Source organism: Dasypus novemcinctus, chromosome 3, assembly GCF_030445035.2.
Source record: "Dasypus novemcinctus isolate mDasNov1 chromosome 3, mDasNov1.1.hap2, whole genome shotgun sequence".
NCBI lineage: Eukaryota > Metazoa > Chordata > Mammalia > Cingulata > Dasypodidae > Dasypus > Dasypus novemcinctus.
In genome coordinates, this window is record NC_080675.1 from 115,427,726 (window position 1) to 115,443,374 (window position 15,649).

At 36.4% G+C, this 15,649-nt stretch overlaps 1 protein-coding gene across 7 annotated transcripts in view; it reads left to right on the forward strand.

The window, feature by feature from the left end:
* Positions 1-2: 2 nt before the first annotated feature.
* The window catches only part of WDR76 (WD repeat domain 76), a 49,815-nt gene continuing 34,168 nt past the window's right edge, over positions 3-15,649 (forward strand). The window contains exons 1-5 of one of the 7 annotated variants that reach the window (XM_071214166.1): positions 3-166; positions 1,451-1,550; positions 2,476-2,874; positions 11,068-11,160; positions 12,361-12,416. In XM_071214166.1, coding sequence (XP_071070267.1) covers positions 2,710-2,874; positions 11,068-11,160; positions 12,361-12,416 — 314 coding nt within the window. In that variant the 5' untranslated portion in view covers positions 3-166; positions 1,451-1,550; positions 2,476-2,709. Of the gene's footprint in view, positions 167-1,440; positions 1,829-2,475; positions 2,875-11,067; positions 11,161-12,360; positions 12,417-15,649 lie in introns of all 7 variants that reach the window. The other 6 variants (XM_071214165.1, XM_058294086.2, XM_004466750.3 and 3 more) reach the window with 6 other exon arrangements.

Consider the following 15,649-nt stretch of genomic DNA (forward strand, 5'->3'; position numbering starts at 1 on the left):
TTGTGGGATGTTGGAGGACGTCTGGGAGCCTACGCGTTCAAGATCGAGTCTGTTACTGCGCATGTTTTTAGGCGGCCTTCGCGTCATCTCGCAGGATTTGGAAACCGCTTCTGGCGGGAAGTTGTTTCTTCTGGGCTTTGCGGCGAGGAAGGTGCGAATTGAGCTAGTAAGGAATGTTTGTCCTGACTGTTGAAAACTCAGAAGAGTAAGAGTTATGTTGGAATAGTAATCCTGCTTATGCACCTGACTGGCTTAGTTGATGAGGCTGGGGTGGCCTGTGTGGTGGTAGGTAGGTCACACGATGGCAGCTGGTAGTGCTTTAGCCCAGTGGCCAAAAAAAAAAGAAAGAAAAAATACCCAAAGCGCCTGGGAAAATGCCTGAAATCCCAAACTCCAATTTTTAGACTTTTGAAGTTCTTTCAAGTTTCTGGAGACCACCTATTAAAATACATTTTTGGCTGGAAAGTATCTTAACAGCAAATAAATAATTATTGAGTACTTGCTGTGTTAACCAGGCTTAGCTCTCTGTAAAGAGTATGGAATATTGTTAAAAGACTGGCACCCTTATGTAGCTTGGTTTCTATTTAGGAAGTTTTCAAGGACATCTAGAATCTTGACAGAAGCGGCCCCAATTTACTGGTTAGGTTGTATTAAAAAATGACTAATTGGATGTCAGGACACATTTTCCCTGAGAAGGATTTTATAAATGATGAGGTGGAAGAGAGAAAGGACTTCAGGGTATATCTATGGGACCGTATGAAGTTTGGTTTTACCTGCTAGTAACTGAGAAAGATGAAAATTTGGTGGTTATCAGATTAGGGAGGACCTTGAAGTTGCTGTTGATATGACCAATTCTCAAATATTTCACCTGTGTTCTAAAATTGGAAAAGAAATAAAACTGGGCTAGGAACAGTGGGTGACCAAAATAACCAACTAAGGGAGCAGTTTGATGCTAGGGCGGAAAGATCCTTAAAGACAAAATTTTATGTTAATGGATTTATCAGCTCAAGAAATTATGCTCTATATAGGGAGTAAGTCTGATGGGAGGGCATTGTTTTGGCTCATGGTAACCAAAGAAAAGAAAAAAAGGTTTAATATGGATGTGACTAGAAGAAATATAGTGCACTAAAATCTTGTTATTTGTATTTTGTGATACACAAATTATTTGGTTTGTAACTCTTCTCCAGCCTTTGGACCATTTAAAGTCATCATTAGGATCTTAGTTAAACGGGAGAAAGATGGTCAAAAGGTGGAATTTAAACCATTTATCAGCCTTTGGAAAAAAATCAAAATGCTTCCCTTTGTAGGAAGAAGATCCTATGGTAACAGGTTAATTTTTTGTTGGTAGGGTTATAAGGAGCCAGTGGGCCAAGGTAAAGGCTGCATGTTGATTTCGATGTCCCTTCTCTCCATTCCATACCGAATCTAAATGCGTTTCAGTTTTTCTCAGGCTCACATCGCAAGACAGGTGGTTTGTCCTCAGCAGAAGCGCCAGTGTTTTTCAAAACTAAAACTTGGCACCACCAGCATCAAAGTCACCGGGATTCAAGGTAAAACTGGCGATTCGGTCCCATCGCATTCCTAAGGAATTTGACTCTTGGGGTGAGGCATCTAAGTCTGCCTTTTTAAAGGCCGGGAAGACCAGCTGACAACTGAGCCTGGCAGGGCGTTGCCGGCTCCGGGTTGGGGCCTCTCCTACTCCGCCCCTCGCCGCCAGGCTCCTCCCACCCCGGCCTCCCGCCTCTCTGTTGGCGGGAAGGCAGCAGTTCCTAAATGCTGCAACATGTTGGCGGCTGAGGAGAAGGCGGGCCCCGGGCAGCGACCCCAGGTAAGGATGAAAAAGGGGTTGACACTTTCTGGTGTTCTTCTGCCTCGATCTTCGTGAGAAATCTTCTGGGCAGGTACGGGTATCTGGCACCAGCACCTCTCCACTCTAAAACTATTTCCCTCCCTTGGGGCATCGCTAAGCTTGGTGGATTTTTCAGAGTGTTGCTTCAAAAGATAAACGAGAATCCCTGCCCCGGTTTTCCTTTATAGAAAACTAGGCCTTCAGTGTTGAGGAAGGTTCTTATCAGTTATCCCAGAAATTGTGGCACAATCGGATTGGGGACTCACTTTCTTCCTCCCCCCTCTCCCATTTGCTTTTATAGCAGTTATTGTTAGCGTCACATTGTTGAAACAATTCTAAAGTTATTCGGACATTTGAGGTAGTCTCCTCAGTTACAAATGGTAATCATAATTATTGGTCTGGCAAACTCATATGGGCAAGAAATGTTCCTAGGATAGTAGTTCTATTCTGTTAAATGAATAAGGTATCTGGATTTTGGAGGGAAAAAAGAGTTTTCCTTACAGGCTACTATCAGTTTGGATTTATGTCATCATTATGAAATAGGAATTAGATTCTTTTGGAGACGCTGTAAAAAGAGTCAGGACCAGAGCTTCTAACATTCTCTTTTCCTTTATTGACCTGAATAGGTGAATGAATATAAAGAAAATCAAACCATCGCTTCTATATCTCTGAGACCAATACAAACTGCAGTTTTAGGAAAAACAGCTAAGGTTTATCTAGTCCCTCTTTCACTCTGTAATTACAAACTAGACCAATTTAAGCACCCCAGGTCCCTGTTAGAAAAGAACCCTAACAATGAAGTGGTGCTGTGTAAGAAGACTGAAGTAAAGAAAACTTGCAGAGGGATTTTAACTTCAAAAATGGAAACCACTTCCAAGGCAGAATCCACTCTGCAAAAATCTTTAGATGTTCATACTGAAAGTAACAAGCTACTACATCAGAGCACTTCAGATACAGGGATTCTGAGTGTTGATATGGAAAGCAGTCAGGATGGAGACAGTGATGAAGATACCACATCAGGCCTGGTAAGAATTTAATTAGTTGCTTGTTCTAATTTTTCTTATTGTTTTAAAATGTGAGGTTCTAAGAAGTTAAGATTATCAAAGGTCTCTCTACCCCAAACAAATTATTTTGTCATCTAATTGTTGAATTGAAATTTTATTGTTTTAAAATGTTTAACCAACTACTTCCTTGAGTTAATTTTGCTCTTGGTTTTGATGTGTCAAGGAGAGAGTGACTTAATTTTCACTTTCTTCCCTTTCTCCCCTCTCAGTGTATTACATATATTTTTGGATTTGCAGATTCTTTATGGCATCTTACCTTCATATTGCATGTATATTAGAAGACTAATTGTGGGGCATATGGCATTTGAGTGATCCTTCTTGGGAGGGTAGGAAAACCATCATTAATGACATTGATATGTTCAATAATATTTCCCTTAAAATACAAGGAGACAAGTGATGGAGTAGAGAAGATATATTAGAAACACTTGGGGAGCTGGTGTAGCTCAATGGTTGAGTGCTGGCTTCCCACATATGAGGTCCTGGAATCAATCCCTGGCCATACCTAAAAAAAAAAAAGTTTAAAAAAAATCAGTTTAAGGGACTGGGTATCTCATTCCTTTGGCTTCTACTGTCTATCTGTAGTGTTGTCCTCTGTTCATAGTGACAGGTAATTACTTAGGACAAGAGGAAACCATTGCACATGACAACAGCTTGATGAAACTATGGGAATAGAAAATGATATAGGAACTAGGGGAATGGAAAATGAATAGAACATAGGGAGCTATGATAATTGAAGCATTGTTATTATGAAATAGGAATTGGATTTACGTTTTATTGCCCCAGAGGTGAGAACCAGCACCAGGGCAGCACATGGACATTTGGCTGGGGTTGGGCACCTGGGATCTACGTATGCTACTTCTATGGGAACATGTGCCTTTCTTTAGGCACATCATCTCTACAATGAGAAGATTGGATTAGATCAGTGGTTCTTGAACTCTAACCTATACCTGGAGGGGTTGATAAACATGATTCTGGGCCCTATTGTCAGAGTTTCTGATACAAAAGTTTTGAGGTGGGGCATAGAATTTGCATGTCTAACAGGTTTCTTAAAGGCATTGATGGTACTGGTCTGGAATTGCACTTTGAGAACCACTGGATTAGATGATTTCTTTGGCAGATTTTAGTTTGATGTAAGGAATTAGAACCTGAGATAGTGAATACTCCAGCACTGGAGATGGTCCAGCAGTCATAAATGCCCAGTATACATTTTCTTAGGACAAACTTCAAGATATAACATTTTTTATAGAATGTTTTATTTTGTTCTCTTTTCTTACATTAAATGTCTTTGAAATAAAACAAAGGCTTTGTGATACCTTGTTTTAGGAATAGTAGTTTATAAGGTCATTACTTCTCAAATGAAGGAAGGTTTTTGTTATATCACAGATGAGTCTTGGTCTGCAGGTCTAGGATTTTGTTCTCCTTACTTGGAAAACTTCTAAATTTTATCCTCCAGCCCTTCTATTAAATATTTTCATTTCATAAAAAATTTCTTAAGAGTTAATTTTAGGTAATTCTGTACTTACAGAAGAATTGCACAGATAGTACAGAGAGCTCCCGTATGCCTTTCACCCACCCTCCCATTATGTTAATATCTTATGTAATCATAGACCATTTATTAAATTAAGAAATTAACCTTGGTCCAATACTATTAACTAAAATACAGAACTTAGTAGTATTTCACCAGTTTTTCCACTAACATTCTTTTTCTGTTTCAGTATCCAATCCAGAATCCCACAGAGCATTTAATTGTCATGTCTCTGCAGTCTCCTCCAAAATCTTTTTTTAAAGATTTATTTTTTATTTATTTCTCTCCCCGCCACCCTCAGTTGTCTGCCCTCTGTGTCCATTTGCTGTGTGTTCTTCTCTGACCACTTCTATTCTTATCAGCGGCACTGGGAATCTCTTTTTCTTTTTGTTGCATCATCTTGTTGTGTCAGCTCTCTGTGTGTGTGGTGCCATTCTTAGGCAGGCTGCACTTCCTTTCGCGCTGGTCGGCTCTCCTTATGGGGTGTACTCCTTGTGCAATGGGGCTTCCCTACGCAGGGGACACCCCTAAGTGGCAGGGCACTCCTTGCGCGCATCAGCACTGCGCATGGGCTAGCTCCACATGGGTCAAGGAGGCCCTCCCATGTGGTAGGTGGACACCCTATCCATTGGGCCAAATCCGCTTCCTCCCTCCAACTCTTAACAGTTCCTCAGTCTTTCATGACCTTGACACTTTTGAATAGTGCTGGAAAGTTATTTTGTAGACTGTTCCTCAGTTGGGGTTTGTCTGATGTTTTCTCAGATTGGACTGAGTTTTTACATTTGTTTGGAAGGATACCATAGAAATATGTCCTTCTCAGTGCACATCATATCAGAGTATATGTGATATTAATGTTTTACTGTCGATGTTGACCTTAATCACTTTGGCTAAGGTGGTATCTGCAAGGATTCGCTTGTGAAAACTTACTATCTTTCCCTTTGTAATTACTAAATATTTTGAGGGAGGTTCTTTGAGACTATGCAAATATTTTATTTCTTTCATCAAACATGTATTTTTAAATTAATATATAATTCACATAACATAAAATTCACCATTGTAAAGGCTACAGTTTGATAGTTTTTTGTATATTCACAAAGTTGTACAATCATCACCACTCAATTTCAGAACATTTCTATTTCTCCCCAAAGAAACCCTGGACCCATTAGCAGTCACTCCCAATTTCCCTCTCATTCAGCTCCTGGCAACCACTAATCTACTTTCTCTTTCTATGGGATTTACCTATTCTGGACATTTCATAAATGGAGCCATATAATATGTGGCCTTTTCTTTCTGGCTCTTTCACTTGGCGTAATGTTTTCAAGGTTCATCCACGTTGTAGCATAAATCATAGCTTCATTTCTTTTCATGGCTGAAAAATATTTCATTTTATGGATAAACCACATTTTGTTTATTCATTCTTCTATTGCCAGATACTTGGGTTGTTTCTATCTTTTGGCTATTATGGATAATGCTGCTATGAACATTGACATACAAGTATGTCAGAGTTCCTTTTCCTGTTTTCAGATCTTTAAGGTATATACCTCGGAATGCAATTGCTGGGTCATATGGTAATTTTATGTTTAGCTTTTTGGAGGAAACAGTAAACTTTTCCACAGTGGCTGTACCATTTTACATATCAACCAACAATGTATGAGAATTCCAGTTTTTCCCACCTGTGCCAACACTTGTTTATCTTTTTGTTCATAGCCATCCTAGTGAGCATGAAGTGGTATCTCATTGTGGTTTTGATTTGCTTTTTCTTAACGATTAATGATATTTCGCATCTTTTCATATTCTGGTTGACTATTGTTATATCTTCTTTGGAGGAATTTCTATTCAAGCCTTTGCCCGTTTTTACATTGGGCTATTTTCCTTATTGTTGAGTTGTAAGAATTCTTTATATATTCTATATACTAGATCCTTATCAGATATATGATTTGGAAATATTTTCTTTCATTTTGTGGGTTGTCTTTTCACTTTCTTGACAGTGTTTTTTTTTTAGGATTTATTTAATTTACTTTTTTTTTTAAAGATTTTATTTTTATTTATTTATCCCCCCCTTGTGGCTTCCTTACTATCTGCTCTCTGTGTCCATCTGCTGTGCTTTCTTCTGTGTCTGCTTGTCTCCCTTTGTTGCGTCATCTTGCTGTGCCAGCTCTCCATGGGCACAGGCAGTCCGTTCTCATCGGGCATGCCTTCACAAGGAGGCCCTGGGAAACGAACCCAGAGCCTCCCATATGGTGGATGGGAGCCCAATTGGTTGAGCCCCATCTTCTTCCCTATTTAATTTACTTTTTTTTAAACAAGTCAATTTTATTGATACATATTAATAAAGCATACTGTTCATCCAAAGTGTACAATCAATGGTATTCGCTATAATCACATAGTTTGTCATTCAGTGCATTCATCACTTCAGTCATTATTAGAGCATTTTCCTTATTCAATAATAATAATAATAATTTTAGGATCACCTTGTCCATTTCTGCAAAGAAGCCAGCTGGGATTTTGATAGGGATTGTATTGAACCTGTAGATAAATTTGGGGAGTGTTGCCATCTCAAAAATATTAAGTCTTCCAATCCATTTATTTAGGTCTTCTTTAATTTCTTTCAACAATGTTTTGGCATTGTCAGATTACAAATATTTATTCCTTTTGTAAATTTATTTTTAAGTATTTTATTTTTTAATTAAAATATTTTATTGAAGTATATCATTCATGCATGAATATCCATAAGCAATAATTGTGTAATACTCATTGTGAATTTACAAAACAAACATGCATATCTTCATACTGGACTCCCATACATCACTCTTGCGCCAGCAAATGTTGTGAAACATTTGTTACAAACTAAGTATTTTATTCTTTTTGATGTTATTATAAGTGTAAGTGTCTTCTTGATTTCATTTTGGATTGTTCATTACTAGTGTATAGAAATACAACTGATTTTTGTATACTGGTCTTGTATCCTACAGTTTTGCTGAGGTCATTTATTCTAATTTTTTGGTAAATTCTTTGAGATTTTCTGTATATAAGATCATGTCATCTGCAAATAGAGTTTTATTTCTTTCTAATCTGGATGGCTCTTCTTTCTTTCTTCCTTTTTTTTTTTTTCCCCTAATTGCCCTAGCTAGACCTTTCAGTACAATGTCTAATAGAAGTGGTGAGAATGGACGTATTTGTCTTGTTCCTGATAAATCTTAAGGGGAAAGCTTTCAGCCTTTCACCGTTAAGTATATGTTAGCTGACTTCTATTTTTAAATTTTAGAGATTCATAGGAAGTTACAGAAATAGTACAGAGAGGTCTCCTGTACTCCTTACTTAGTTTCCCCAAAGGATACATCTTAACATAACTTTAGTACAATTTCAAAATCAGGACATTCACTTTGGCTCAGTATGTATATAGTTTAATGTTATTTTATCACCTGTGTAGATTTGTGTAACTACCACCATAACCAAGATGGAAAATTATTCCATCCTCATAAAGATATCCCCCTGGCTATCTCTTTATAGTTGCACTCCACTCCTCACCCTTGCCTCTGTTTCACCATCCCTCACCCTTGGAAACCACTAATTTGTTTCCCTTCTCTAATTTTGTCATTTTGAGAATGCTGTATAAATGAAATCATAGGTATTTTGAAACCAAACATTTTAAATATTATTTTTCTTCTTAGTTTTTTATAGCATTCTTTTCTTGTTTTATGGAGTAACCACTCTGATGTCTCAGAGGATACTAGAGTGTTTCGTTGTTTTATTTTTAGCTTCTGTTTTCTGTTTCCTTTGGGAGCCCACTTTTTCTGAAGTTGATGATTGCATGGTCTTTCTCTTTTCATGTAAGTTTTTGAGAGGTGGGGATGATGAGAATAGTTTTAAATATTGACCTCTTAAAAAACTATCTGATTTTTCTTCATTTCTTCTGTGGTAAGTAAAATCATTAAAATTTTTTCCTTTCGTATCAGTATGCTAAATTTTGAAATAGACTCTCAGGAAGTATTTGAGGGTTGTGGTGATGTTTTCTCTGAGAAGCAGCTTCAAAGCTTCAAAGGCCCCACCAACAAAACCTTTTTCAATTTCACCTTTGCTGCCACTACATTTTATGTGTGTCTTAGAAAAATCTTTATTTTGTTCAGAGTAATATATGTAGATAGTTTGTCAGATAGTTCCACATGTGTGTGTATGTATCCACATACACAGATAATTCCATATGCACACACATATATGTGTATTAAAAAACAAATCAAAACATCCAGCAATTTTCAAGTTTGGAAATGCATATTTGCAAGCAGCAATACAAAAGTATTCATGAAGAATGCATAATCTCTGAAAATTATGAAAACATCCCTGCTACCAATACATTTCTAAATACAAAACTGGCTACCATATTTGTTACTTCTGTGTAGTGAGAGAAGTTCATTTTCAAAACAGATAAAATTCAGTCTTTAGGTGTGAATGGCATGAATGACAGTCTCTTTTTTAAAAAAAAATTTTGTAGTTGTTTGGGATCCTTAAACATGCAGCAATTTTCTGCCAAACACCTAGCTCTATTCCTGACTGCTGCTTAACAGATTGCATTTGTTTCCTTTTTTTTTTTAAGTTTTAAAAATTTATTTATTTATTTTATATTTATTTATTTTAAGGAGGTACCGGGGATTGAACCCAGGACTTATACATGCGAAGCAGGTGTTCAACCACTGAGCTACATCTGTTCGTCAGTGAGAGTTGTTTTTTTTGTTTGTTTTGTTATTAGGAGGTACCAAGGATTGAACCCAGGATCTCATATGTGGGAAGCACTTGAGCTACATCGACTCCCCTATTTTTATTTTTATATAGTTTTTATTTTACAAATTGCACTTTTAACCTTTTTAGCTTTTTTTTCACATTATCTTTTTTTTTTTTTTTTTGAGGTACCAAGACTGGGTGTTGAACCTTGTATGACCTCATATGTGGGAAGCTGGTGCTCAACTCTGATCCTCATTGACTCCCCACATTATCTATCTATCTATTTCTTAAAAAAAATCCACCCCCCCCCCCCCCGTCTGCTCTCTCTGTCCCTTTGCTGTGTGTTCTTCTGTGTCTGCTTGCATTCTTGTCAGCAGTGCCAGGAGTCTGTGTCTCTTTTTGTTGCATCATCTTGCTGCGTCAGCTCTCCATGTGTGCTGCGCCACTCCTGGGTTGGCTGCACGTTTTTCGCATGGGGCGACTCTCTGCAGGCACATTCCTTGCTTGTGGGCTCCCCTACGTGGAGGACACCCCTGCATTGGCACGGCACTCCTTGGGCGCATCAGCCTTCATGTGAGTGAGCTCACCACATGGGTCAGGAGGCTCTGGGTTTGAACCCTGGAACTCCCATATGGTAGGCGGGGACTCTTATCAGTTGAGCCAAATCCACTTCCCTATCTGTTGATTTATTATTGAAGATGAAGATTTGTTACACTTATACCACTCTTCACATGCAGACAAAGAACATAGACACACACAAACATACACACTTTTCTTTCTCATCCTTTTTTTTTTTTTCAGATTTATTTTATTTATTTCTCCCCACCCTCTAGTTGTTTTTCACTTGCTGTGTCTGTCTTTGTTTCTTTCAGAGGTACTGGGAGCTGAACTGGGAACTGAACTTCTGATGTAGGAGGGAGGCGCCTAATTGTTTAAGCCACCTCTGCTTTGTTGTCTCTCATTATGTTTTTTCCTCCCTGCATCTCTTGTTGCATTATTTTGTTGTGTCAGTTTGCTGTGCCTGCCTGTTGTGTCTGCCCATCGCGTCAGCTTGTTGTCTTCTTTAGGAGTCACTGGGAACTCTGCTGACTGCTTTGTTGTGTCTCTCATTATGTTTTTTCTAATGTCTCTTGTTGTGTCAGCTTGCCACGCCTGCCCATCGCACCAGGTCGCTATTTTCTTTAGGAGGCACGGGGATCTGAACCAGTGACCTCCCATGTAGTAGGCAGGAACCCAGTCACCTGAGCCTCATCTGTTTCCCCCATATCCTTTTAAAATTTCTCTCAATATAAATCAAACCCATCAAGGTTCTAGTGATTCTGATTTAAAACATTTTTTGTCTTCATGAGCGACATCCACTTTCTTCCTTAAGCTTTTTAATGAATTGAAAAATTTGTTACTGAGTTCTTTTTCTTTGAATTTTCCTTTTTATATTAATAGTAACCTGTTCTTATTTTATGAATATGCTTTTTCATATGCCTCTGAGGATATTTTTAATTCGTTTACAGTAATGGGTTTTTAGGAGGAAGTAAAGAAAAATGCATTTATTCAATCTGCCATGTTTAATGTACATTTTTGTTTAATAAAAAGATAACTTTTGAGTAATGGTATAATAAATGGCTGCTGGGAACTTATTTGTTATTAGGTTACACTAGTTGACTCTTTCTGATATCAGATCACTTCTTATTTAATTGAAAATCCATACAAATATCTTGTAATTATCCCAAATTCAAACTCTTACTCAATATCCAATTCAGCAAAAATTATGTGTTGTTTGGCAAGATAGCATGAAATGAAGAGGTGAGTGGAATTTGAAGGGAAGTATGCATGTAGAGAATTAAATAGTTCGTTTTTGTGAAGTGCTTTTTCCATGGATTGTGTAAAGTAACAATTTTTTTGGTTTAATTTCTTAGGATGGTTTTTCAGGATTGTCACCATATGAAAGGAAGAGGCTAAAGAACATATCAGAAAATGCAGACTTTTTTGCTTCTCTTCAGTTGTCTGAGGTTTGTGTGGAGTCTCTAATTAAAACCATGATGCCATTCCTCCTGCCAAATAGGTTAATAGAATACTTACAGTATCAGGTTTCTTAGTATCTGATAAGGTAGGGTAAAATTAGGAGTAGGTTTACATTTGCCAGAAAGAGGTTACCATGTTTTATTGATTCTAGAACATGGTTTTTTACATTTTGATATTTCTGAAATTGACATCTTAAAACTGTAATTGGAAGCTTTTTCCCCTTTTATGATGGTACATAAAATAATGTTGTCTTATGCTTGATTGTCTTTGATTCCAAGAAACAGGGTATGTTTCCAGTGGTTTCTTACACTAAAGGAGAACATCTGTGGAAGAGAGAGATAGATTGAAGGATGTGTGGTAGAGTGAGGATACACACTTTTGCTGTTTTTTGTTAATCTAAATTTTAAGAAAAGATGATCATATACTTTGTAAAAGAAGCTTTAAGGATAAGTGATCAGATATATGCTAATGTTTTAATAAATCATATCTAAATCATTGTATCTAAAGTTCACACGGGGGGGGGGTCAAACTTCTATGTATAAGAGAATAACTAATTAGGAGGGTATGATTATTTTCCTAAAGCTATCAAACCCTTGGCTTTACTAGATGATTAGCTGATTTCTCTGAATTCCAGATTCCCAAATATAATGCAGTGTGTGTTTGTATTGTAGGAAGAGAGCAGGTGACTTAATTAAGGGGCTAAATTGTTGAGGTACTAACAATCGAAAATTCATTAGAAATTTAGATAAAGTATTTCCAATTATGACTTTAGGTAGCAGAAAATGTGATTTAATTTATTAAAGTAGATTTGTTTAAAGTAGAAGTTAAACCTTTCCTTCTCTATATCATTCCAATTTTACTATGTGTTGCTGAAGCAAGCACCAAGTTAAACCCTTTAATTTGTAATAGTATATTTGATTAAATAATGTATTCAATCATTTAAACTGATTAACAACTTGGTCCAGGATAATCAGAATGTCAATACATTAGACAGTAGTATATACTTGCTTTTGTTATTGCTAGTGTATTTGTCTCATGTCTATTACTATTTCATAATTTTTTTTTTCCTGTAAAGATTTTGGTTTAGGAAGAGTATAGTAGAAGATACTTAATAAATATTTAAAATGTAAGCTGTGTAGCTATTAGATAGCATTTTTACATGTATATACATTTTGTGTGATTTACAGTCAGCTGCAAGGCTCCGTGAAATGATAAAGAAAAGACAGCCACCAGAATCTAAGAGGTAAAGATTTGGTTTACTATGACTTGACCGTGCTGTATTGCTGAGTTGTTTTTTAATTTGAGACCTTGGTTGGGCATAGTACACTTAGAGACCAGAAACTGTAAATTAATCTTAATCCCTATAGGATCTCTGAGAGAAAATTATCATTAATAATTTTATAGTTCTCATCTTCATAGATGGAATATAGAGCAAATAGAATTTCCATAGCTGAATTTTGTTTAAATTTCTTCTTGCTGCTAATGAGGGAAATCCTTATTTCTACTAAATTATTCTTATTTTTGCCTAAAAAACTATTATTCTTAAAGATTCTTTTACTTTTTTATTCTTTTTTCTGACTATCCTTTTGCATTTTGACTTACTTTTCTTCCCCTACTTCTAGAATAAAGGAAGGAAATTAACATTTTATTGAACATCTGTGAAACAGTACAGTGACCTAGAAATTTTGTCCTGTATTGTCTCATTTAATTCTGACAACAATCATATGTAGTAGGTAAAAAAATATATTTTGTGAGTGAGAAAACAGGCTCAAAGAGGTAAAGTAATTTGCTCAAGATCAAAACAGCTCGTAAGTGGGAGCTTCTGTATTTGAACCCAAGCCATAGCTTGAGTTCTCTGTGCTCCATTTTAGCAGTGCTTACATATAAATGAAGAAACTTTGACAACACTAGCTCATTTGTTTGGTGCTAGATGCTAATGAAATGTAGCATCATTTGATTGGTTTGATTCCATTACAGGTCAGTTAGCTTGGGAAAAGCTAAATCTTTAATCATGGTCCAATATTTGCAAGTATGAAAAGTTATAAGAGGAGCATCACTAATACTGAAGAACAATAGCACTGGTCCTCTTGACAGCTAATCAGTAGCTTTACATTTGTATGTATCTTTTAGCCAAGATTGGATTTATTCCAACAAATAATAATTTATTCCCTGTTCTTAATCATTAGTGTGGTGGGGTACTATCAAATTTTTGGTATAGTAGTTATATAATATAGAGGATATAGCTTTTGTAGCGTGACAAACTTTGACTCAAGTTTTGATCCAGCCACTTAGAGCTATGGTATCGACCTTGGACTGTTTACGTAATTTTTCTGAGTCCCTTTGCTCATCTGTAAAGTGGGTATTATGTCAATCCAGAATGGTTTACCTACAAAAGAGAAACATATTTGTATAGTTGAAAGAATAATAATAATGGGAAGTGGATTTGGCCCAATGGATAGGGCATCCACTTACCATATTGGAGGTCCAAGGTTCAAACCCAGGGCCTCCTGACCCGTATGGTGAGCTGGCCCACATGCAGTGCTGATGCGCGCAAGGAATGCCGTATCACGCAGGGGTGTCCCCCGCATAGGGGAGCCCCACGCGCAAGGAGTGTGCCCCATAAGGAGAGCTGCCCAGTGCGGAAAAAGTGCAGCTAGCCCAGGAATGGTGCTGCACACGTGGAGAGCTGATGCAGCAACATGATGCAACAAAACGAGACACAGTTTCTGGGTGCCGCTGATAAGAATACAAGTGGACACAGAAGAACACACAGCTAATGGACACAGAGAGGAGACAACTGGGGGCAGGGTGCGGGGAAGGGGAGAGAAATAAATAAAAAATAAATCTTAAAAAAAAAAAAGCACCCACAGTGTATCTGCCACCCAGATTAATAGAAATTATAGTACCTTTGAAGGCCCAGGTATATTCTTTCCTCTAGGTATAACCATTGTACTAAATTTTGTGATGATCATTCCTTGCTTAAATATATAGTTTTCCTTTGTGTGGTTGTATCATTAAATAATATATTGTTTGGTTTTGTCTGTTTTTAATATTTACATCCAGTAGGATGTCATTTATACTTTGTTCTGGGATTTTCTTCTTTTTGCCTATAATTATATCTTTATATTTTAAAATTCACTCATGTTGATGTGTACAGCTTTATTTCATTCATTTTTTCTTCTGCATGATATTCCATTGTACTGAATGTACTACAGTTTATTCTGTTAATGGACAGTTGAGTTGTTTTGAGATTTTCATTATTTTAAAGAGTTCTCCACTGATCATTTTTTTCTTTAAGAATTATCAATCACTTTATTGTTTCCAAAAAATTATATAATGCTCGTTACAAAATATCTAGGCAACACAGAAACATTAAAAAGCAACAATTTACAGTCTTGCATTAACTTTCAGTGAACATTATTTTAGACATCTCTATGCATGGCATACATATAAAAATTTCCTCCACAAAAACCTCTGATCATTCTTAAGTCTCTTCATGCTCATATACAAGAGTGTCTCTAACAGTATATGGGAGCCCAAATTATTCTATATGCTCAGGTTTTTTTTTTTAAGCAGTTAATTATTGAGGTATATTCATATACCATCCATCCATCCAAAGTGTACAATCAGTGGCTTTTAGTATAATCACAGAGTTGTGCATTCACCACCACAATCAATTTTAGGACATTTTCATTACTCCAAAAAGAAAATCCCCATACCTGTTAACAGTCACCTCTCAACTCTATCCTTCCCCAGCCCTACATAACCACTAATCTATTTCTGTCTTTATAGATTTTATATTTTATATAAATGGAATCATATAATATGTAGTACTTTGTGTCTAGTTTCTATCACTTTGCATAATGTTTTAGAATTATTTTTTATTTTTTAAATGTTTTATTCAAGCTTTAAGTCAAATTCAAAAAATAACAGACAAAAGGCAGCTCAACAGGTAATGGAAGCATTACTCTAAAAACAATTCTGTCCAGGAACTTTTATCTCATCTAATCCCCAAAACAAACTCATTTGTTCTTCAGTGTTCAGAAAGATACACAGATGAACACAAATTAGTTAAATGACATAATCAAGGTCTTGTTATGAGGAAAATGAAGAAGAGAAAAAAATGCTTAATCATATTCCTATATTAGTTAAATGACATAATCAAGGTCTTGTTATGAGGAAAATGAAGAAGAGAAAAAAATGCTTAATCATATTCCTATCTCACGAAACACTCTATTTTTTTAACTTTTAGCATTAAGCATTTTGTAGCATTTTTTGCTTTTGCTTCAAAAATATTACAATATTGTTAACTCTAGTCTATAAGTTATATTACCATGTATCATCATATTCTTAACACTTTGTAGTAGACCATTACTGTATTTATATTATTAACCACAATCCTCATCTACCGCCAAAATCAGTTCAACATTCCCTGTATTATCCTCCAGCCATCCTCCAACTAACATTAACCTCCCT